Source organism: Amyelois transitella, chromosome 3 (genome assembly GCF_032362555.1).
Source record: "Amyelois transitella isolate CPQ chromosome 3, ilAmyTran1.1, whole genome shotgun sequence".
NCBI classification, from domain to species: Eukaryota; Metazoa; Arthropoda; class Insecta; order Lepidoptera; family Pyralidae; genus Amyelois; species Amyelois transitella.
In genome coordinates, this window is record NC_083506.1 from 649,362 (window position 1) to 673,259 (window position 23,898).

Below are 23,898 nucleotides of genomic sequence, written 5' to 3' on the forward strand. Positions count from 1 at the left end.
ATAAATTATAAATAATTAATTGTATTGATCTATTATTTAATATTGACAATTAAAGTAAGACAGGATAAATAAAGTAACTTTTAAAACATCTATTGAAAGTCTATTTCCTAAGAGTTCTATAGTCTCAGGAAGAAATTTTATCTTAATTAATCCAAATACTCAAATCAACAGAGTATTGCGTATCTTGAATTTGATGTTTAATCGTACAGAAATCAGTCATTATAATTTAGTTTTCTGAATTTCAGGAAATTCAATATAAATAAAATCACGCCTCTTCGCCTAAGGGGTAGACAGAAATAAATCTGTATTTACATTTGTAAATGTTGTTATAATTTCTTGTTTGTTTTTTGTAAATAGCAATAGTAACAATTTATTTAACGTTAAAATGCAACTTTTTCTAGCATTTTTTTTATTATATTGCCAGAATAATTGTCATTAAAATACGAACCACCATTAGTAGTATAAATTTTTACACGTGAATGAAAGATTTCTTTCGATTTTACCAATCAGGCCTTTTTAATCTACATAGGTCTAATTAATACAACTTTTTTGAAATATAGTTTACTCTAGCATTTACGTGTGTCTTATTTGTCTTCAAAATCAATATATTTTCGTGGAAAGAACTCCTAACTACTTTCATACATACATATGTTCACGTCTATATCCCTTGCGGGGTAGACAGAGGCAACAGTCTTGAAAAGACTGAATAGTCACGTTCAGCTATTTAGCTTAATGATAGAATTGAGATTCAAATAGTGACAGGTTGCTAGCCCATCGCCTAAGAAAGAATCCCAAGTTTGTAAGCCTGGGTCATTCCACAAAAATCTGATTAATTCTGATTTAGTTTTGTCCTAAAGATTTTTAAGATGCTTTTGGATACTTGAGTAGTGTATATCACGTGTAATTGATTAACTATCTTACACCTAAAAGGGCCAGTCATTTTATCCTTTATTTTAGGAGAAATTTGTAGTTTTTCCAATTTAGACATCTATGGACTGACAGCTCTAGTTAGGAACTGATTATTGGGCATCTAGGGACTGATATGTATTCCTAGGGACTGATAATCAATAGTGATATTGTAATGAAATAAGTTGGTTATGCATTTGGAATCATATTTATTTATAAAAAAAAAAAGACAAAAAACATAACTCGTTAACACTTCTTAACAAAAATGAAATTAATAATGGAATTCTTCCAATGAAATTATTGACCAAGCTTTGCTATGTGAGTCACTTCTTTGGTTGTTGGGTATAATTTAGACAACCACAACCTAGCCTATTTATTATCAAAATAACAATAAGTAATACTTTTTTTTAATAATAATCAGTCACTTTTAACTACTAAAGTAATTGAGGTTCCTATGTAATTAGAACAAAACATTTTAAATACTTTTTTTACTTAACACTTTATTGTAAAATCGGGATAGTCTTAGTCTAAAATAAACTGAACAAAATCAACATTCTAACTAATCAAAGACAAACAAAATCTTTAAGTATTATGATATTCAGCCTTAGTATTTGGACGTATCAGTTTCTCTGTATCATTATTTAGTAACATAGAAGACTTAACAATATATATAAAATAATCTCACTTTTCAAAAACGTTTATAGCCTTTTTAAAACCATAAATCACCTTTGACAATCAAACTGGGCATCGACAGTTTTCCAATTACATCTTCATAAAGTACGTCTGCGACATCACCTTCGTCTAACTTAAATAAGTTCCCTTCTTTATTGCATACTTTAAGGAAAGTAACTTTAGTAGAGCAACCGTTACACTGTCTCAATAAGCATTTTTCGGAATAACGATTGCAATAAAGTATCTGTAATCCTGTTTGATAATTGTCGAAGTGCAGAATCTTAGATTTTTTTTAAAGTAGACAATTTTAGATTCATATTTTCATGTATTATGCAGGCACAAGTATCGCGAGCTGTTAGTTTAGGGGTAGGTTTTACAACCCAAAATTGACGTAATCTACAAAACAGTGAATATCCAATTGTCAATGTCTTTGTTTGAAGAAACTTTTGGTGTATATTTTCCAATGAGTCTAGCAAATACCGTTTTTGTTTTTTGATTTTATTGCGAGTAATGCACTCCTTTTTGCCAGCTGCAGCGCGACTAATGCTATCGTCTTCATAAAATCTGTGAACCATTTCAACTATAAAATCTTTCTTAGTTTTCTCACTACGTTTAATAGTTTTGCGCCGAATCTTGTTATACAACAAAGAGTTACACCCTTGTCGCCAAAGTTTATATTTTTCTACTTTGGGACCAGACAAAAGTTTGAAGTTGGATTTTTCTTGATGAGATCGAGCTTTTGAAATATTCTCTGTAATTTGAGCTTGCAAAATTTCACCAAATAAAGCCTTTTTGACCAGTTCTCTACTTTAGTTAGGATCTTCGGCCATTTGTTCTATTTTACTTTTAGGTGTGAGCAATTTCTTCGCTTTCTTCATTTTTCGTTTCAGTCTACTGTATTTCTTCTGTTGAGTATTAAGTTTCTTCTTTAACTTATCAATAATTGCACATTTTTCCTGTAACACTTTATTTCTTATCTTCCGTTGATGTCGACTTCTTCTTTTAGCTTCCACTTGTCTAAGGTCTTCGTTATTGTAATTAATGATCTGTGGTTCTGGAGCTATATTTTCTTCATTTTCAGATGTAGGTGGCGTATTCTGAGCAACATAATTCTCACAGTCTTTTGTAATTGTTTTCTTCTTTCTGTAATCAGTAGAATATTTCTTCCATTTTTTTCTAATTTTTCTCTGCTCGCGTGGGGTCATATCCTGAATAGACTTACGTTGTCCCTTCTCTTTCTTTTTTAAATATTTCTGTCTTTCTTTCTCTTTGTATTCTGCCAACAGAATTGGATCACTCTTGATTTTTTCCAATCGAGCTTTTGCGGCGGCTGATTTTTTAAGGGCTATATCCTCTTTGGATAATTTTGGTTTCTTTTTTGGTGGCATTTTTCTGCAAAATGGAAAAATTCATTCATGCTTAATTATATGACCAACAACCACAAACACATTATAATTATTCTAAACTCAAAATAAAAAAGCCAATCGTTAAATGTAGTATTATTCATTTTATTAAAGATATAAAATGTTTATTAAAATGAATAATACTGCATTGATATTAACAACATAAAAAAAGTCATTTAGGGTTAAGTTTCTTATATAAAATAAGACTTTTTTGTCCCCTAATATCTTTTCACAAAGTTTTTAGTTCATTTCGCTTTTAATCTAGATTTAAATATTTTGTTAATATCATAATATATAATTATCGTCATTCCCTAGCTATATCCGTCAGTCCCTAGCACAGTTAAAAGCTAGGGCCTGATGGTCCAGGGACTGACGATTTGGAGTAAAACTTAAGACAAATGCAGGTTAAAACTCTAATTCAAGCTGTTCAAAACGATGTATCGTAGAAGACCGAAAAATCACACGTAAATATTGTTTAATTATCATCAATTACCTATTATGAACAATAAAACTACTCACCGAGGGAATGACAAAGTGACTGGATCCACACGTGCTTCCGCAACAACTGCCGCGTTCGCACTAATTTACAAAATGGCCGCCTCTCAGCGACTATGGTCTATGGATAAATTGGTGCCGTACTATAAAATCGACTACATGTCATTCACTCTTTATTCATATTAGTGCGCTAAATTTTAAAATCTTGGTCTGGCTAGGGAATGACGTATTAAATCGAGGACACTTTATTAACTTTAAAAAATTGTTTTATTTTTTATTTAAACTACAAAATATGAATAAAATTTGGTGTAAATATGATAAACTAGACAGTGGTTAAAGCAAATAAAGTATACAGTTGATGTATCTATAAATATGTGTGCCCAAACATAAAATTTTGGAGTGCGGACATGCCTAGGGACTGATATTTCGGGGACTTAATGAGAGATTTCAAATTTATTTTTAATATATATATTCCTAAATATATCTGTACTAAATAAAACACATTTCGAGCTGTTATTTAACAATTTTGTTACAAAATATTACTAATTGTACTATGTGAAAGGTGTTGCGGACAATGAGTGGTACTATTATTGTGGAATGACCCGCCTATTCCTTAGTCGCCTTTTACGACATTCATGGGAAAGAGATGAGACATTTATTTGGCACCTTAACCGTTGGACCACCGGCGCTCTGCGAAATATAAAAGCACAACTGACCTACATAAAATCTCTATACAAATGAGCATCCTAATTATTATAGCCTATCTCCGGTACACGCGACCTGCGCCTGCGCACGTGGTCGCCACGCGGTCGCGCGGTGGTCGGACTGTGGTCGTGCGACTGTCGCGCGGCGGTCGCGTGGTCGCGGCGGTGCCTCTTACTTTCACACTTCTGGTGTCAAGTGTACTTTGTCTTTGTTTAACTGTGTGAGGAATTAATTCTTAGTATTGTTCAATATTAACAATTAATTCCTCTTACAAATAGTGCCGTGTGGTTCCCGGCACCAATATATAAAACAATAGGACCACTCCATCCCTTACCCATGGATTTCGTAAAAGGCGACTAAGGGATAGGCTTATAAACTTGGGATTCTTCCTTTAGGCGATGGGCTAGCAACCTGTCTTTATTTGAATCTCAATTCTATTATTAAGCCAAAACGCTGAACGTGGCCTATAAGTCTTTTGATGACTGTTGGCTCTGTCTGCCCCGCAAGGGTTATGTGTTTAGTGTTACGACATTGTACAATACATAACCTCTTAAAGAACAGATTTTTTGTAAACCGATTTTTAACACTACAACACGTTTTATCGAAGCTCTTCAACAAAGCGCCTTCTCTTCCCAAGTTTAATCCCATCAGATTCTATTTCAAAAGGAGTCAATCCAATGCACCGGCCATTGTCAACTTCGGTAATCCGTTTTTGTGCGCTTTGGCATGTCGAAGTTGCCCAAAATCGTGAAGAAACCCTTTGTTATTGATATAAGAGCCGTGAAAAAGAAAAAAAATGGCAATTTTTAGGTCAAACGTACCCGAAACCGCCGAGCTTGCATGATGAGAGTTATGAATGTGGATGAAGCGAAGGAAGTGTGCAATGATCGTGGCAAGTGGAAAGATGTAGTCTCTGGCTACTCCTCTGGGATAGAGGCGTGATTTTTATGTATGTATGTGTATTTTTTGGTACAATTTCAAGACGGTTGGTGTTAGTCACCCAAAATCATTGTCATACCTTTATAAGTATGGCGTCATCCTTCTGGAGTGGGTCTGGATAGCATCCTCAGCTCTCTGGAGAGGAGCCCGGGGTCCACAAATGACCATGAGCCTTGATCAAGTCAACCTTTGCCGAGGAACTGATTGGGATCATCTTATATACAAAATTATCATATCACAATGTTCGTTCCCGTACTCTTCCGAAACGGCTTGACCGATTCTCGTGAAATTTTGTGAGCATATTGAGTAGGTCCGAGAAGCCCCTAACATTTTTTTAATTAGAAATTACTTAAAAATTATTTATATGGCAAGACAACGTTTGCCGGGACAGTTAGTAATTTATATTTTTCTCTCTCCGAAAGAGCTTAGGTTACCAAATAAGGTTACATACATACGTACAAAAAATCACGCCTTTTTTTCAAATAAGTTAATAAAGTCATATTATAACCAATACGCGATTAGAACCATCGCATCACGCTTTTTAATCAGTTAGTTTAACCGTTCGACCACCTGTTCCTAGGAACTTAAACGAAAATATTTTTAGCTCTTAGCATGTAATTACATGCTCTCTTTATCTGATCTGAGCGTTGGAATAAAAGAGTGAGAAAGGGAGAGGCTATTGGGGTAGAAAGTTGCACCTAAATGCGAACCGTTAATAATCACATAACGTTGACGAAGTTACGGGCAAATATACTTACATAATCTTGTCTTTATCATTTACGGGGTAGACGGAGCCGACAGAAAAACTTTATGTCTTCAGCTGTATGGTTTGATGATGGAAATCAAATGAAGCGCAAATCTAGTATAGGCAAATAAATAAACTACTTACTTAAAAACCAAACAATGTTTCTTAACCTTACATACAAAAAGTGCTCGTATTTTTTTAACTTCAACCCGTTTTTTGTAGGCGTGAGAAGCGTCGGTGGGACTTTTCGGCAGGTGCTACCCGACTACAGAACTATTGTGGGGTGCTATTGTTGAGTGGTTGTCGCAAAACGGCACTTTTGTCCGTGTGATCATCGGGTAGTTTTAATAAATTATGCGAATTTGATTGGCTGTTTGCTTTCGTAGGGATTTGACGTAGAAGTAGTTTTTATTCCGATTTCTATAGAATTTAAGAAGGTAAGGTTGCCAATATTTTTCTTTTAATGTTATCGTTATGAGTAAACCTTGTTTGTTTTGAGTTTGTGTGATGGATTGCGTTGTTTTGATTAAGGCTTTTAAGATAGGTACGTTTTAATAAAATGGCCCTGGGTGTTCTAATCGTGACAATAGTACCTGTATAAAATAAAATCCTATGATTAAACTCCATAAAAAAACTGGTTAAATACCGCAAAAAGAATATAGAACAGATTTAAGCAATCAATTCTATCTTAAAGCCAAAAAGCTGATTGTGGCCTATCAGTCTCTTCAAGACTGTTGGCTCTGTTTACCCCGCAAGGGATATAGACGTGATTATATGTACATATGTTTAGGCAATCACCCTACGTACCTAAGTTGTGTTATAGTATAAGTACCTACTAACTAAAGATGCCATCTATATTTTATGTTAAATACTTATAAAAAAAACATCATCATATCGTCATGCTCCGGCCGGGATTCGAAAATATTCAATAACATATTGAAAATAACTGATTTGAAACTTTTGCATTGCATTATTCTATTTATAAATACTATCTGCAGGTATTAAACGCGCACGTAACATACCTTTATTTTATCTCGGACGTTTTGAATCATGTTACAATGATCCATAGTCACCGAGCGACTGAAACGTCGGAGATAAAATAAAGCTACGTTACTTAGACGTCAAATACCTGTAGTATTCATAAATAGTAAAATTTGAAAAGCCTCAAATTGAATCACTTTTACGTAGATGACATGCGTCTTAGAGGGCAACGACTATGACCTGCTCCAACATTTGCTAACGTAGGCTAATATCAATTTGACGACGTCGTGTCTAAAAATATAACACGTAGGTATTTCAATTTTGTCTGTTACATTATGTCATGTCATTTTTCATTGTATAATTTGAGATTATTATTGGATAGAAAATGGAGTTTAGGTATTTTGTATTTAATAACAAGACAAGACCATTAAAACTAATGTAAGTAAATACGATATACAAGAAGGAATCATTATTTGACTGGGATTGGAACTCGGGTCCTTGAAAATGAACTGACATTTTACCGCTTTGTACCATCACATCAAGAAAATTTATATTTTACCTAACTAATACATAGGTTGTATACATAATTATAATCCCCCAAAGGATAGACAGAGCCATCAGTCTCGAAAAGACTGAAATGCCACGTTCAGCTGATGTCCCATCTAATCTAGAAATAGGTTTTAAATAACCTAACTGAAAATAAACATTTTTAATATTAAAAGCTAATATTAAAAGGTAATGAAATCTCGGGAATCAAACACACGACCCTCGAGGTAACTGTTTCCCACACATTACAAGTGGATAACCGTACCTTCCTACCCAAACAATTACACTTAGTCAATACCAGCGGAGTGCAAACACAATTCATAATAAAAACATTACCTATACTTTTATTTGGTTGGTTACATAACAGCCAATTTATTTTGCACATTTATTAAGCTTTATTACAAAGGTAAAAAGATTAATTTCGGTTGCCTATATGCATCTCTTATTGGTTACATAACAGCAAATTCTATTTGCACATTTAGTAAGCTTTATTGCAAAGAATGAAAGACTAATATGGGTTGTTTTTGTGTAGGGTTAGTTGGGTTTTATTTTGGTTCCCGTGTGAATGAGGGGTGGATAACGGGGGTGGGTTATCATATCAGTGATTATTTCTGCGATTAATCGGCTATTGGTAGCAATGTGAATTTAAATGTGTAAGTTATTGGAATTTTTATTACTTTTAGTCTATGGTTTTGTATGTTAAATAATTAAGCAGACATTATAATAATTAATGGTCGTGTGGTTCCCGGCACCAATACAAAGAATAGGACCACTCCATCTCTTTTCCATGGATGTCGTAAAAGGCGACTAAAGGATAGGCTTACAAACTTGGGATTCTTTTTTAGGCGATGGGTTAGCAACCTGTCACTATTTGAATCTCAATTCTATCATTAAGCCAAATAGCTGAACGTGGCCATTCAGTCTTTTCAAGACTGTTGGCTCTGTTTACCCCGTAAGGGATATAGACGTGACTATTATATAAGTATGTAGATCGGTGAAGGTCGTATGAAGTGACTCCTATCCTAATCGTAAAAATCTAGGTACCTACCTACTAATAAAGAAATCGAGTTGGTGTTGGTAACATAATGTAATATCTTTGCCTTTTTTTGCGTGGTTCAAATCTATAACGGAATACAATCATTCATATTTGAAAGCTAGAAGAAAGAATTTCTGAGACTGGTTCAGAATGCTATTAGCATTAAGTACACATGTTTAAGAGTATCTAACTACTGATTTAATGATACTGATGTATGATGATTGAAAAATATTCTTAAATTTTTCATAAGGAGTCTTTTCTATTTGTGTTTCTTTTTTTAGGCGATGGGTTAGCAACAGCGGAACGTAGCCCATCAGTCTTCTCAAGGTTGTTGGCTCAGCCTACAATACGTCTGTATGTAAAACTTTCATTCTTCTTATTGAACTTTTACAGTTCCTATAAAAATCGACTACATATCTTCAATATATGTCTCTGCAAAGGACAAAATTTCGTCCTCTACGGCTATTTAGATTAACGCTAAAATAAATTAAACCAACACTAATTAACTCCTCACATAACTTGCGTGGAACATAAAGCTCTTTACCCATGTGTGTGGGTCCCACTGATTAGAGGGCTTTTCGTTTAAGCTCGAATTTGGATGCGACACACAGGTGAGCTTCGAAAATAGGAAATGTTAATTAGGTTATTAACGGGAGTTATTTAACGCATGATTGCCTCGTAATGCTTAATTACGTAAACGTCTCTATCAAGAATAATCACTTATTACTTTTGCTCACGGCTTTGCTCGGACATCTCTATAATGCAAAGTTTATTTTCTATAGTAGTAGAAATTTGCCTTCCTTGTGAAATCTGTAGAAGCGATTATAATTCAAAATGATACGTTAAAATTAGGGCTACACGCTAGGATAAGAGAGAGATGTCTCATTGAAGGTAATTTTTTTACTAGAATACCTATGCATTCAATCTTTATGTAAATCCGTCCTCATATAAAACTATTATTTCCGTTAATTTTTGTTCGTCTCACACGATACATTCCCTAGTTTCCTAGCCGTCTTACGTAATACAGTCTTCCAGACAGTTTAAAAAAAAAAACATTTTTTTGCTATTCGCACCCTTTTCCCTACCGGCGCGTGCGCAACGCGTGTGGGAGAGTGCGCTGCGCGCGATCACACGACTCAATTGATTGATCGCGAACGCGTAGATCCATTATTACTATAATCTGTGACCGTAGCAAAGGAAATAGGGTCGTTGACAGGTGATAGTTGACGGTCGGTCAGGTGAATAGGTTATTTAGGTCCTAAATCCAATAATAGAGGTCATAAAGTGATGCTAAATTAGTGAAAAAGAAATAGATACCCTCATTAATGCCCATTAAGGAATTATTTTAATGGGGGTGTTTTTTTGCATTATCATTATCCCATAACATAGGTTCTTAAATCTTGCAGTTTATTTCTTAACTAGAGGCCGCCCGCGACTACGTCCTCGTGGAAACCCAAACATAACGTAACAATCAATCCCGCGGGAACTCCGAATTAAAAAGTAGCCTATATGTTATTCTGGGTACTACCTACATACCAAATTTCATTGTAATCGGTTCAGTAGTTTTTGCGTGAAAGAGTAACAATCATCCATACTGACATATCTACTCACAAACTTTCGCATTTATAATATTATTAGGATATTTTCCCTCTCGTAAGTACTTAAACGTCCATTGAACATTCAAACTGATTCTTCTTCCTCCCGGCTGTAGTTCCGGTTGCATCATCATCACGCTGGAGAGGAGCGGGGGGTATGCCTTTGATCATGTATTGGGCGAGTCAGGTTTTTATACTAAGCGACTCCCATCAGACCTCCGCAACCTTTGCAGATTAATCTTTAGCGTTTATGACCATGGTTGCCTGAATGTTTTCTCTCATCGTAACAACATCGGTTACTATTCAAACTAATGTAGGGTACATAACATTCAAACTGATTATGAACTGTATAATTCGTGCTATATTTCATAGTAACAACCAATAGGGTACCGGTATTCAATTTGTCCCTCTAATACCTCATAGTATTTAAGTCATGAATTAATGGTAATACGCTGCCTATTCGCAAAATGTATATATATATATATATATAATCCTGTTAGTTAACGTAACGCCATCTATTAACGAATCTTATTATTAAAAATCTAAAGCGTTACCACTGGCGACATCTATTGCGGGGTTTGGCAAATTGTAGTCAGTGTTAATGTTTTGGAAAACATAGTGGACTGTAACTTGCTTTTTGTTTTTGGAAACTCGGTGGGAGCAGTAATTATACAGCCACCAAGCAAAAATTTTTCTTTATCACTTTACCGCTTTTCAGCGAACTTCCAAAACGCTTTGAAAATTGTTGTAAACGTCTCTGAATTGCTAACTTATCAGAAACCAGCATTAATATACCGTCAGAAGTTATTTTATTATGTAGGTAATATCTTAGTTTCAAATACCTCGATCAAAAGAAATATAAAAAGCATTTTTTTTTAAATTATGTTTCACATTTAAAAGAGTAGTACTAGAAAGTTATATTTTGTCTATTTAATTGATTGACAGACAAAACAAGAGGGATAGGTTTAAAATTCGGCATTTATGCAGATTCGTCACTTGGCCTAAGACAGGAATATTTGAAATTCCCGCGGGATTTGAATAGAGTTTACGTTTTTAAATATAAAGGAAACTAGGTAAAGCAATATAAAGAAAACAATATTTATATCAATAATAAATGCTATATTTATATATCTTATAATTAACTGCTCGTTTGGGCATTATATCTAGGTCTATTTGTCGTGACTAGACCTAGAGTCTAGATCGGAGATGGTGTCTCGCTGTTCCAGGTCAAGCTCGAAATCGTCCACTGCCATTGGCGTGTCTGAAATTAAAATAAATTAGTTCAAATTATTTTATAAAAGAAAACTATTTATTTAAAATTAATTAACAATAACAATGGCACTGTAATTTTTTTAAACGTAGAAGGAAGTACTTGACAAGGTTGATCCGAATGTATGTATATTTTATTTATTTATTAAAAACTTCATTGCACAAATACAATGTATAAACGTATAGCACAATTAGCAGACTTAATGCTAGAAGCATTATCTACCAGTCAACCATTGGGTGTGGCAGAGAACTTTAAGTGGGGTCAAACTCAAGAAATATATTTATACATACATACATACATATGGTCACGTCTATATCCCTTGCGGGGTAGACAGAGCCAACAGTCTTGAAAAGACTGAATGGCCACGTTTAGCTATTTGGCTTAATGATAGAATTAAGATTCAAATAGTGACAGGTTGCTAGCCCATCGCCTAAAAAGAATCCCAAGTTTGTAAGCCTATTCCTTAGTCGCCTTTTACGACATCCATGGGAAAGAGTTGGAGTGGTCCTATTCTTTTTTGTATTGGTGCCGGGAACCACACGGCACAAATATATTTATCCCTACACAAAAAGTATACAAGTGCGTCATTGCTTATAACTTATACTAGGCGTGGTGCATGTCTGCGTTTCTCTCAACAATTTTGTAATTTTATTCATTTACAGCGCCATTTTTACAATGGTTGCAAGACTATATCGTACGAGTGCGATTATCGACTTCTCAACAGACTAGTTTTTAGTGTAGATTCTATTCTATTTATTTCTGAACAATGTACATTGTATTGAAATGTTATACTTAGTTCACTAATATATTCTTAAATTCTATTTTCCATTCACCAGGATGTGCAAGATGTCTTTCTTAAAGTGGTGACAGAGACTTTCCATCCAGTTGGTACTATGTAGCTTTTGCTTTGAAATCGTTCCTGAGAGTCTGTTAGTTAAAAATATTCTACACTTTGGACTGAAAGGGAAAATACCTAGATCTTTCAGCGTGACTTGGCTGGCGATACTTTTAAATACTTAACATTTTCCCTTGAGATGAAGCTGTAGTCACACGATGGTCAGATTAGGATATTTTTGGCCCGACTTAACTTCTTAGCTGCCAAAGTAATGACCAGTGACACTACCGGCCACGTTTTTTATTTTAAGTATTAATTCATTACTATACATACACGTCGATATCCCTTGCGGGGTAGATAGAGCCAACAGTTTTAAAAAGACTGATAGGCCACGTTTAGCTGTTTGACTTAATGGAAAACTAAGACTCAAGGGATAGCCCTTAGTCGCCTTTTACAACATCCATGGGAAAATGATAAGTGGTCCTGTTCTTTCTTTTCTAACGGTGCCGGAGACTACACGGCACTTAACTATAAGTTTGGAAATACCGCTTTCTCGCTCGAAAAATTGATTTCCTATCCGATTTATCGAAATCGAATCGATAGATTCGATTTCTATCGATCGATGGGTCCGGCGGTCGAGGATAGTGATAAGATAACAGACCTAGGTGCGCCAGCGTGACGCCCATGGCGCGGCGCAGCGCGGGCCGCGGCGCCAGCTCGCGCGGCGGCACGCGCGCCGCCATGCCGCGCAGCATGGCCGCGCCCGCGCGCGCCAGCTCGCGCTCCGCGCCGCCCGCGCGCGCCGCCAGCGACAGGTGCCAGGGCGGCGGCGCCGACAGCCTGGCGGACGAAACCAGGTTTCAGTTGTTGTTGTTACACTCGTACCTGGGTGACCGAGCGGTGCTCGGTGGACGTGACGAAATTGAAACGCGAGTCGACAGTGCGGCGGCCAAACAGAATGAGACTTAATGCACTATTTACTATTTTGGATTATTTTAATCTTTTAAACTAGCGAGTTTATTTTACTAGCTGTGCCCGCGACTTGGTTCGCGTGAAATAGGTATTATGGGCATTACTGAAGCCCCCAAGAAGGAATAACTTTTCCCGTTTTTTTTCTCATTTTCCATTATTTCTTCGCTCGTTATAGTTGCAGTGTGATGATAAATAGCCTAAAGCCTTCCTTAATAAATTAAACACAAAAATTTTCAATTCGAACCAGTAGTTCCCGAGATTAGCGCGTTCAAACAAACAAACTCCTCAGCTTTATAATATAAGTATAGATAAAGTTAAACGAGTGTTCATGATTTACTTTGTCCTTTAATATGAAACGCGAATTACCAGACTCAGAAGAAGTGGAATCAGCACAGCATAGCAAGCGTGACGCCGTTTTTACCGCGCGAAAAAACGCTGTTCCACTTTATATTATGACATGAAACGGGACAGCGATAGTGTCTTGCTACAGGGCAGATATATATAACAAGTGGGATAAGATTATCCTATAACTTATACTACAAAACGAGCAGTATTGCACTCGCGTTCTCGAAAACGGCTCGAACAATTTAGTTGAAATTTTTAAATCGGGCGTAAAAAACGATTTACCTGGGTTCCACGTCCAGGAAAATTCGTTTTCTCATGATTTCACCCAAAAACATTTTCCCATTTAAAATGGCCGGCTAAAGATCAATAATGTCCACCGATCACATCTCGGTCACCCAGGTACTTATATAATAAATAAGATAAAGTACCAAAGAATAACAAACGTATAGTAGTAACAAGGAGAGTGTGGAGGGAAAGGTCGGAGTGGGAAGACCTAGACGAACGTATCTTGATCAAATTAAGGACGTCCTGGTAAAGGGTCAGGTCAAGAGTACCCGAAACCGCCGAGCTTGCATCAAGAGAGTTATGAATGTGGATGAAGCGAAGGAAGTATGCAGAGATCGTGGCAAGTGGAAAGAGGCGTGATTTTATGTATTTATGTATGTAATTGTGGCGACATCTCTACGCCACTCGCCACAAACATCAAATCAAACAACTACTGTCAATCATCGCGAAGAAATTGACGCGCTCAACCAATAGCAGAGAAGAATCTAAGACGCGATTTCAAAGATTTCACGGATTGGAGCTATATATACAACCTCCGACACAACATCGTCGGAGCCGCGGTTCCCCAGGCATAACACCGAGCCTGGCGGAAGATCTTCCCTTTGGTGGCGGTCGAGCCGAATCATCGCTCCCGCTACATAATAACTAACCTGTCTCTTTGCTCTTTCTCCAACTTCTGTAGCAATTCGTATGTATGTTTCAACGCTCCCCCTATACCGTAGTCGTGTTGGGCCGCGTTCACGTCATCCTCTATGTCAGTGAGGAAGTCTACGTCTATGCCCAACTCCGATAGTGTTCTCAGTTGGTCTATGTCCACTTTCAGTTTCGACGTGTCCTAGGAGAGAAGGTGTTTACAAATTAAATATCAGCACTTTTTGGCGGGATCCCAAACGTTCATGCTGTTTGTGCGTACATACATACAATTATGTCCACATCCCCCGCGGGGTAGACAGAGCCCTGTTGGCTCTGTGTCTCTCTTGAATAGACTGAAAGGCTGAACGTGGCCTTTCAGTTGGCAAGCTGTACGAGTATGGCTTAATGATGGAATTGAGTATCAAATGGTGACATGTTGCTAGCTCATCGAGAAGAATCTAAAGTTTATAAGCATTTCCCTTGGTCGCCTTTTACAATATCCATGTAAAAAAATATGGAGTCTCATATTTTTTTATATTGGTGCCGGAAACCACACGGCACTGTATTTAGTCTATGGAACTTTAAATTATCTCACTTCTCTCTTACCTGCGACGTTGTACTTAAACGTCACAAGATTTAATAATATGCGTTAGGTGTACCGTGTGATTTCCGGCACCAATCCAAAACAGAATAGGACCGACCACTCCATCTCTTTTCCATGGATGTCGTAAAAGGCGCCTAAGGGATAGGCTTACAAACTTGGGATTCTTGTTTTAGGCGATGAGCTAGCAACCTGTCACTATTTGAATCTCAATTCTATCATTAAGCCAAATAGCTGAACCTGGCCATACAGTCTTCAAGACTGTTGTCTCTGTCTACCTCGCAAGGGATATAGACGTGACCATATGTATGTATGATCGATAATACCCAGTCACAATTTGCCCATAACTCGTAAAGAACAATTAAAGCGTTTACCGGTTCCTCTTTGGGCGGTTGTTCCGGCTGCTGCTTCTTGTCCGGGAACATTGCCTCCATGTCGTAGAAGAGGTTCCAGGGAGAGTCGGGCGCGAAACGTAGAAGCTCTTCGTTGCCTTGCCCCGTCTCGGCAGCTGAGGGTACAAAATTTGAGGGATATCAAAAAAAAATTATATATTAAATATTTGGTGAACAAGTAGAACTGTAAATATGCAATATAACTTGCTACTGAGAATAATATATAGCACAGTTATTTTTAATACATTAGATTAAATTTTTATCATTTCATAATTTATACATATTATACATACATATGGTCACGTCTATATCCCATGCGGGGTAGACAGAGACAACAGTCTTGAAGACTAAATGGCCACGTTCAGCTATAAAGAATCCCAAGTTTCTAAGCCTAACCCTTAGTCAAAATTTATGCCAAGGATTATATTAAATTAAAGAACAGATTTTCCAAAAATCAATGTATTACTAGTCGACATCGGACAATTTCCTTACTCTTTCTCGTCTTTAAATCTCACCTATTTTGAGAGTGACGTTCAAAAGATGGCGTTGTTCACCGAACTCATCATCAATTCCCATTTCCACTTCCCCTAGTCGTCTCCAACAACTTTGCACTTACCCAGCGTGTGGTATATTAGATGAGACTCGTCCTTGGTCAGAGTGGCGAAGGTTCCATCGTAGGACGGCGCGTACGAGCTGAACGGGCCGTAATTTAAGGGTTTAACCCCCTTCGCGATATTACGCCTGTCTTCACGAGGAACTAAAATTAAGAAATGGTCATTTATTTCTTTTAAGAAAACACTTAGCAGTTCAGATAAAAAAACTGCGCGAAATAAAAAAAATTAGCATTTTTATATACATACTTTAAACATAATCACGTCTATATCCCTTGTGGTGTAGACAGAGACAACGGTCTTGAAAAAACTGAAATGCTTCATTCAGCCGTGTGACTTAATGATGGAATTGAGATTCAAATAGTGGCAGGTTGCGAGCCCATCGCTTACAAGAGGAATCCTAACTTTATAAACCTATTTATTATTTTATATTATTAGAAGCAATAGGGATTAGATTTGATGCTATAACAATTTATTTTAATACAATGTAGCGGGAGGGGAGATGTCGGAGATTGTAAATATGCTCCAATCCGTGATTATTTTTTTTGCGCTATTTATACTACTCGCTGTTATTGGCTGATAGCGTCGCGTGATTGGCTGTTGTGACTTGGGGCCTTGTAGATATGTCATCACAACAAGACTTATAGTAAAAAAGAAAAACAATATAACGAAAAGCGACTTCTGTATTTTACAGCCTGCAAGAAAAGACATAATAATATATTACTCACTATGTAAAGATCCAGTTCCTTGCGTCAACTTCCCTATCATCTTGCCGAGGGTCAGGGGTTTGTCATCTCCGGAGCCTTCCACCGTGTGCGTGACCAGGCATAGTGTGGTCTTACCCTCGGAGTCCATGCGAGGGAAAGCTGTAAATGTCAAGAAATATATAAAAAATCTGTGTTTAATAAAACATGCCAAAGGAATGTAAAAAGATGCAAAGTCTATTGAAAAAATTAACAAAAAAAAAAAGAAAACAACTGAGCTCCACTCGGTCACCCAGGTCTTATATGATCTACATCTTCAAAAATCATAAGTGATCGGGATTGGTGAAACAAAATTAAAATGTTGTTAAAAAAAAACGATTGGGCTACTCTACATACATATGATCACGTCTATAATTCCTTGCGGGTAGACACAGCCAACAGTTTTGAAAATACTGAAAGGCCACGTTAAGCTTTTATGGCTTAATCATGGAATTGAGATTCAAATAGTAACAGGCTAGCCCATCGCCAACAAGAATCCCGAGTTTATAAGCCATTCTCTTAATCGCTTTTAACGACATCCACAGAAAATATATGGTGTGGTTCCATTGAAAAGTGAACCATACGACTACTACTGTGTGCATTTTATAATGTTAAAACATTTATTTATCTTGCTCTGCGCCAACGCCAATCTCCTGTTTGGTTTCCTTCCACCCAAAGGTTGACTGGAAGAGATTGCATTAGGGATAAGTCCGCCTTTGTACCATCTCTATCTGCTTTGTGCTGTTTTGTATGTTTTACTCTTATGGTGCAATAAAGAGTTTTATCTATCTATATCTATCTACTGGCTACTCTAATTCTGTAAGCATTCTTTGCCTACCCTTCTTCGCAAGCCTATTCCTGTGCTGTTCCCTGGCAGCCTCCATCTGCATCTTGACGCAGTCCTGATAGGTAGACGATCTGATCAAGGTACCTTCGTCTGTCAGACACAGTCTGTCTTACCCTTCTTCGCAAGCCTCTTCCTGTGCTGTTCCCTGGCGGCCTCCATCTGCATCTTGACGCAGTCCTGATAGATTGACGATCTGATCAAGGTGCGTTCGTCTGTTAGACACAGTCTGTCTTACCCTTCTTCGCAAGCCTCTTCCTGTGCTGTTCCTTTGCAGCCTCCATCTGCATCCTGACGCAGTCCTGATAGATTGACTATCTGATCAGGGTACCTTCGTCTGTCAGACACAGTCTGTCTTACCCTTCTTCGCAAGCCTCTTCCTGTGCTGTTCCCCGGCAGCCTCCATCTGCATCCTGACGCAGTCTTGATAGATTGACGATCTGATCAAGGTACCTTCGTCTGTCAGACACAGTCTGTCTTGCCCTTCTTCGCAAGCCTCTTCCTGTGCTGTTCCCTGGCGGCCTCCATCTGCATCTTGACGCAGTCCTGACAGATTGACGATCTGATCAAGGTGCGTTCGTCTGTTAGACACAGTCTGTCTTACCCTTCTTCGCAAGCCTCTTCCTGTGCTGCTCCCTGGCAGCCTCCATCTGCATCTTGACGCAGTCGCCCTCCTCCCCGCGCTCGGCGCCGCCGTCCGACGCGGCCTCCGCCTCGGAGCCCCCGCTCTTGATCGGGCTGCTTCTCTTTAGGACCTTATGCTGTTGGACAGTGGAACGATTAATAAGATAGGAAAGTTATAAATTTTTCGTTCAGACGCATCATAATTTACTTCTAATAATTTTGTGTCTGATTTCAATTAGTATTCGATTTATAAAATTACGATTTGGTTGAATACAATATGGCGATAGAACAAGGTGGCCGAAAATTCTTATTGACACTTAGTTATATAGAATAGGAAACAAATTTCACATGGTCATTTAACCACTATAATAAAGTTCTATAAAAAATAAATATTAATGTTGCAACTTAGTCTTGTTCTATCGCCACTGTTATTCCTGTGTTTAAAGTTAGGCTGTTGAACTTACTTTGAAGTACACAAAACAGAAACGGGTCAAATTTACTAAATAAATATCCAAAGATGGCAAAATAAAAAAAAAACATTACTTGTATTATGTTCGCTAAACTCAAAAAAAAAAATACACGAAATACAATTTAAATAACTAGTAATAAAAGCATCTTGTCAGAAACCTTTTTAAAAAGTGTTCAAATAATGGACGCACAAACAGAAAAAGGCAACAATAATTGCAGTTCCCAATGGTTAAAAATTTTGCAAACCTAAAATGATTCTCTATTTAAATACTTCAATGTAAGTTCAACTTCCATCATTCCACTAACATGCAAAAACTCTAGGGAGCAAATATAATCCCTGTTTGGAGAACTACACGACACAACACCGAAACCCTTCTCGTATGTGTAAGCAAACTAAAACGCTATGTACTACGCAAACTTCTATATAAATGTATATATGTATAAAGAATCACCTTCCGCGCGTACGTCCTAAGAGGCTGCGTTGCAAAAAGTAATTTTTGTAATTAGAATAGTGAATTCAGCACAGTGGCGCCCTCATTCAAATAAAGTTAAATATTCTAGATATTTTCCCCTAAATATTGGACACATTTCAATTTAAAGTATTCATATTAAAGTCATAGTTTTACTAATTATACTTGCAGTGAAATTTTCTCTACAGCTTTAGGTGTTAGTTTTTCAAATGATGTGACGATGTCACATTATTTAAATTTGTTGAATATAAACGAAAAAATTAAAAATTGGATTTGAAAAGTATTGGGTACTTTAATTACATTATGTTTAGTAGTATTTTTAATTACCTTACTTTAAGGCTCAGGTAGGTTAATGACCTTTCTTGATCAGACAGGACTAATAATTATTGTATTTCATACAAAAGGTCCAAAAACGCATTTTAGGTAGATTTTATTCAGTCACAGCTAAAACCAACGTAACAAAAGGTGCAGAATTTCAAATAAATGTATATTTTCGATGAGGGCGCCACTGAGCTCAATGCACCATCTCAAAAGTTAAAAAATTAATAAGTAATTTAATGAAAAGAAAATTGGGTAGAGATATTGGTAAATTGACAACTTATTTGGGTCATGGTGCTGTCATTCCAATTCAAAAATCGTTATTGAAATACAAAGAATTTAAGAGAGTTTTCTTATGTTAAAATGGCAAAAACATTGATAAACAGATAATGCTATAAGAATCTTATACACATAGAATTAAATGATGTTCCATTTTCAGTTATTACAAAAATTTTACTTGAAAATTATTAGCTTCAATTTATACGTAATAAACTGTTAAGCATATAAATATTTTGATTGGCTGACATATGAACCAGCTTTTGCCCAGAACATTGCTATTATATAAATTAAAAAATAACATCTAAACGAGCTCTCATATCACTTAGCAGCATTTGCTTATTCACTTAGATAAATATAGTCGATGTATCATTCTGATGCAAAAGTGATAAATTCTCGTTCAAATCCATTCAGCAGATTTTGTGTGAATAAGTAAAGTATATACATAGTCACAAACTTTCACAAACATTTTTATCACCATCAACAGCCTTATACAACCCAGTGCTGGGCATTAGCCTCCTACCGCCTACGCCAACTTTAACATGACCATTGTAATCCAGTTCTTCATCCGTTTATAGCTTTGCAAGGTTTGAAAGTACCTCACGATTTTAATTACATGGTTCCTCGCACTTTTGAATAGGACCACTCCGTCTCCTTCCCATGGATGTCGTAAAAGGCGACTAAGGGATATGCTAATAAGTTTGGAATTCATCTTGTACGCGATGCGCTAGCATCCTGTCAATATCTGAATCTCAATTCCAACATAATTATACCACACATCTGAAGTAACTTCCAGTTTTTTCGATATTGTAGTCTCTGTCTATCTGTAAGACATATAAACGAGACTATACGTATGTATATTTCATAAAAAACATACCACATCCATCTTCCCGATATCAAATCCAAGCTCCCTGATTGGTATCTCGTACATATATGTGAGGATGTCCCCGAGTGGCCTCAGTTTCTGCGGGGTCAGCTGTTTGAGGCCCGCGTGGAGCAGCCTCCGGGCCGCTTTGTGGTAGACTGTGCCAGGTTTGTTGTACTTCATTGCGTTGTTGCACATCAGTTTGAAGTCGCTCTGTAGGGTGAAATAGTTTGATAACATTGTGCTGTTTCCCTTTAGGCTAGGACTAGAATTTAGAATAGAATTTTAGTGCTTTCCCATGGATATTGTAGAAGGAAACTAGAGTATACGCTTATTAACTTGGGATTCTTCTTTTTGGCAAAGGGCTCTTGTGATTCTTCTTTTTGGCAAAGGGCTAGCAACCTGTTACTATTTCAATCTCAATTCCATAATTAAGCCATACAACTAAATATGGCCTTTCAGTATTTTCAAAACTGTCGGCTCTGTCTACCCCGCAAGGGGTTACTATGTATGTAAGCAAAATTTGTGTTGCCCCACTGTAGATTTTTCTTACTTTAAATCTTTTATTGATACCAATTTCACCCAATTTGATATACTATCACAAACACTCTGGTGCAATTCATACTTGTATTTTGTTGTCACTGTTGGCTCTGTCTACCCCTTAGTGATAAAATGTGATATGTTTTTGTCATTTATAGAACTTACAATAAAACAATTGAGTGATTTGTATTCATTATCATCAATCTTCTGCTTCATGGTGGAGAAGTCCATCGGTCTCCGGATGATGTTGGAGTAGTTTGGGGCGAAGTTGTCGTTGACTGGCCATGCGAAGAACTGGTTGGGGTCCCGCTTCTCCAGATTACGGAGCAGCTGTTCCAGGAGCCGAGACAGAGGCCGGCGCTTTTGACTTGCCTGTAATTGTTGATTAATGATTACAACATGTGTGAATGATTTTACAGATTATTTTAATAATTGTAATGATTAAGGCTTAATTTTGGAATCCCAGTCAGGGCATGGTGTGGGGCAATGCTTCTGATTGATACATTGAACTGATGTGAACCATTTTTTAATTTCCTAATTAAGTACTATGTAGTATTTGTTGTTTTTTGAAAAGGTTATATGTTTAATAAGTTTAACAAGAATCTCTACTAACAAACATATTACATTAAGTAGGTAGCGTACCTTAAGTACACAAGTTCGCGGTTCCCTGTGAGACGCCGGAGAGTTTGGTCCGGGGCCAGGGCTGAGGTGCCGCATCAACTTTTTGGTTACACTCTCATCATCTGATTCATCATCATCGGACAATTTTATCTATAAATGTTTTAAACTAAGTTAGATTTACATTTAGTAGGGCAACAAAAAAACGACATATAGGCATTTCAAATAAAATTTAAACTGATAAAATAATAATAATATATGTGAAAAAAATGTGAATGTAATTTTTACAGTTTTGGATTGTTTTTTTTATGAATAGATACAGTTAATTGTTAAGTATTCGTAATGTCTAAAACGAAAATAGTGTCTCCATACCATATCGACCTCTCGGCGTCTTCGTTTCTTTTTTTGCGATTTCGGCTTTTCGTCACATTCTTTGTGTTCATCGTTAGCAGAATTTTCTATGTCACTCATATCCAATACCTCTTCTACTAGAAAAAATGTAAATGCTTTAGAATGTAATATTTTGGTACATACTAATAACTACAAACTTTTTACTCACTACAATTAAGTTTATCTAACTCATCCATAGTTAACAGAAGAATGTTAACTATCTCAATTATTACTACACTATTCTTTTCCTGAGGCCAGTTATAGTTAACTTTTTGATATGAAAAATAACTGAAACTATGCCGCAAAACCGCAGCTCACTCAAATCGAAGGAAACCTGCTGCCATATTTAGTTTAACTTGACATTGACAGTTGAGAAATTGAACACGATACCGTTATATAATTGGATATAATTTTCTGTAGTACTTTGTGATTGGTTATTATTTGTGACGCTACAGAAACATCATTGGCTTATTGACAAATTTATCACATTCCGTTGCATGCAAACTACTGTTGATGTGCTGTAAACTAAACTGTAAACTAGCTTTTTACAACTTAAGAAGCTAGTTTACAGTTTTTTTTTCCAAAATATCTGTTAGTATGGTATATATTAATGACTTTTTTACTTTTAATCATTTATATGCACTCAATAATCAATAATGCACATATGCATTATTGATTATTGAGTGTTCGTGGAAGGCGTGAGTATGGGGAATGTTACAATATTGGATTTAATGACTTTTGATGATTTCCCAAAAAGGTCCGAAAAAAAACACCCACAGTTATTATTTGACCAAAGCGAAGTATAATTTTGGTTTAAATCTATGATTAGAACGAAAACAAACTTAAACTTGACACTGGCAAAAATTTGCTCACGGAGAAGTTAGATTGCTTCAAAAAAGAAAGAAAGAGAGAAAAGAACTACATACTATAATATACAGCCACGCGCAAAGAGAATTATAAGCCATGCGTTTCTATAGGTAGATAGGTTTCTACCAAACGTTATTCCATCAGTAGGTACATAATATATTTTTGATTTGTCCATACGAAAGTCGCATAAATTAATTTGTAACTAGGTACGAGTCCACGCTCCAGATGACGCGTCGACACAAAAAGATAAAAAAAGTTAATGTGTTCACTATTGACTTATAATTTGATGTTTTGCCTCATAAATCTGTTAGCAAATAGAGCGAATTCGTTTATTTATCGTACATACTCTCATTATGATTTTTGCCAATACCCGCTTGCACCCTTCACAGCTATGCTTTGTGGCGCGGACTTCTCTGTATTTCCCCCCCTTTTTTAATTCTCGGTTTTAGCATGTACATAGTTCTCCTATCATCATTCACGACGTCCATCCTGGATTTTTTCGATACCTGCGAAAGACATTACGGACAGAAATTTGTTCCTTATGTTTACATACCTAGTGCCATATTCTGCACCGCAAGCTTTCACCGCGACGATTACATTCGAGAGACTAAGGGTTCTGTACATCTTCTGGCGTTCATTCTGGTAACATCCTCACGTCTCTGAAGAGGAGCACGGGGTGCGTCTTTGACCTTGGTCTTAGATTAGGTGAGTCAGGTGTTTTACTCGAAGGAACTCCCATGTAACATTATGTAGGGGAATCTCTGCAGGGATTGTTATATCTAGGAGTTTTTTTGCTTTTAAAATTAAAATTTATGATATGATAAATAAAGCATGAAGAGAGTTATGAATGTGGATGAAGCGAAGGAAGTATGTAGAGATCGTGGCAAAGAGGTAGTCTTTGCCTACCC

General features: G+C 36.6%; 1 protein-coding gene across 3 annotated transcripts; it reads right to left on the reverse strand.

Annotated features, from left to right (window-relative positions):
- Positions 1 to 11,137: 11,137 nt before the first annotated feature.
- Positions 11,138 to 22,468, reverse strand: LOC106133355 (bromodomain-containing protein 7). 3 transcript variants are annotated; one of them, XM_060952392.1, is made up of 13 exons: positions 22,293 to 22,468; positions 22,106 to 22,221; positions 21,758 to 21,886; positions 21,281 to 21,487; positions 20,588 to 20,788; positions 18,199 to 18,315; positions 17,671 to 17,710; positions 16,696 to 16,833; positions 15,973 to 16,113; positions 15,339 to 15,472; positions 14,381 to 14,565; positions 12,790 to 12,968; positions 11,138 to 11,284 (listed from the first exon to the last, which is right to left on the reverse strand). In XM_060952392.1, exons 1-13 carry the CDS (start codon positions 22,318 to 22,320, stop codon positions 11,193 to 11,195), a joined length of 1,707 nt encoding a protein of 568 aa, XP_060808375.1. In that variant the 5' UTR covers positions 22,321 to 22,468; the 3' UTR covers positions 11,138 to 11,192. The 3 variants fall into 3 exon arrangements, with proteins under 3 accessions (XP_060808375.1, XP_060808367.1, XP_060808382.1); XM_060952384.1 differs by lacking the exon at positions 17,671 to 17,710 and having other exon boundaries at positions 18,159 to 18,315; XM_060952399.1 differs by lacking the exon at positions 17,671 to 17,710 and having other exon boundaries at positions 11,139 to 11,284; positions 18,159 to 18,315; positions 22,106 to 22,218.
- Between the last annotated feature and the right edge of the window lie 1,430 nt (positions 22,469 to 23,898).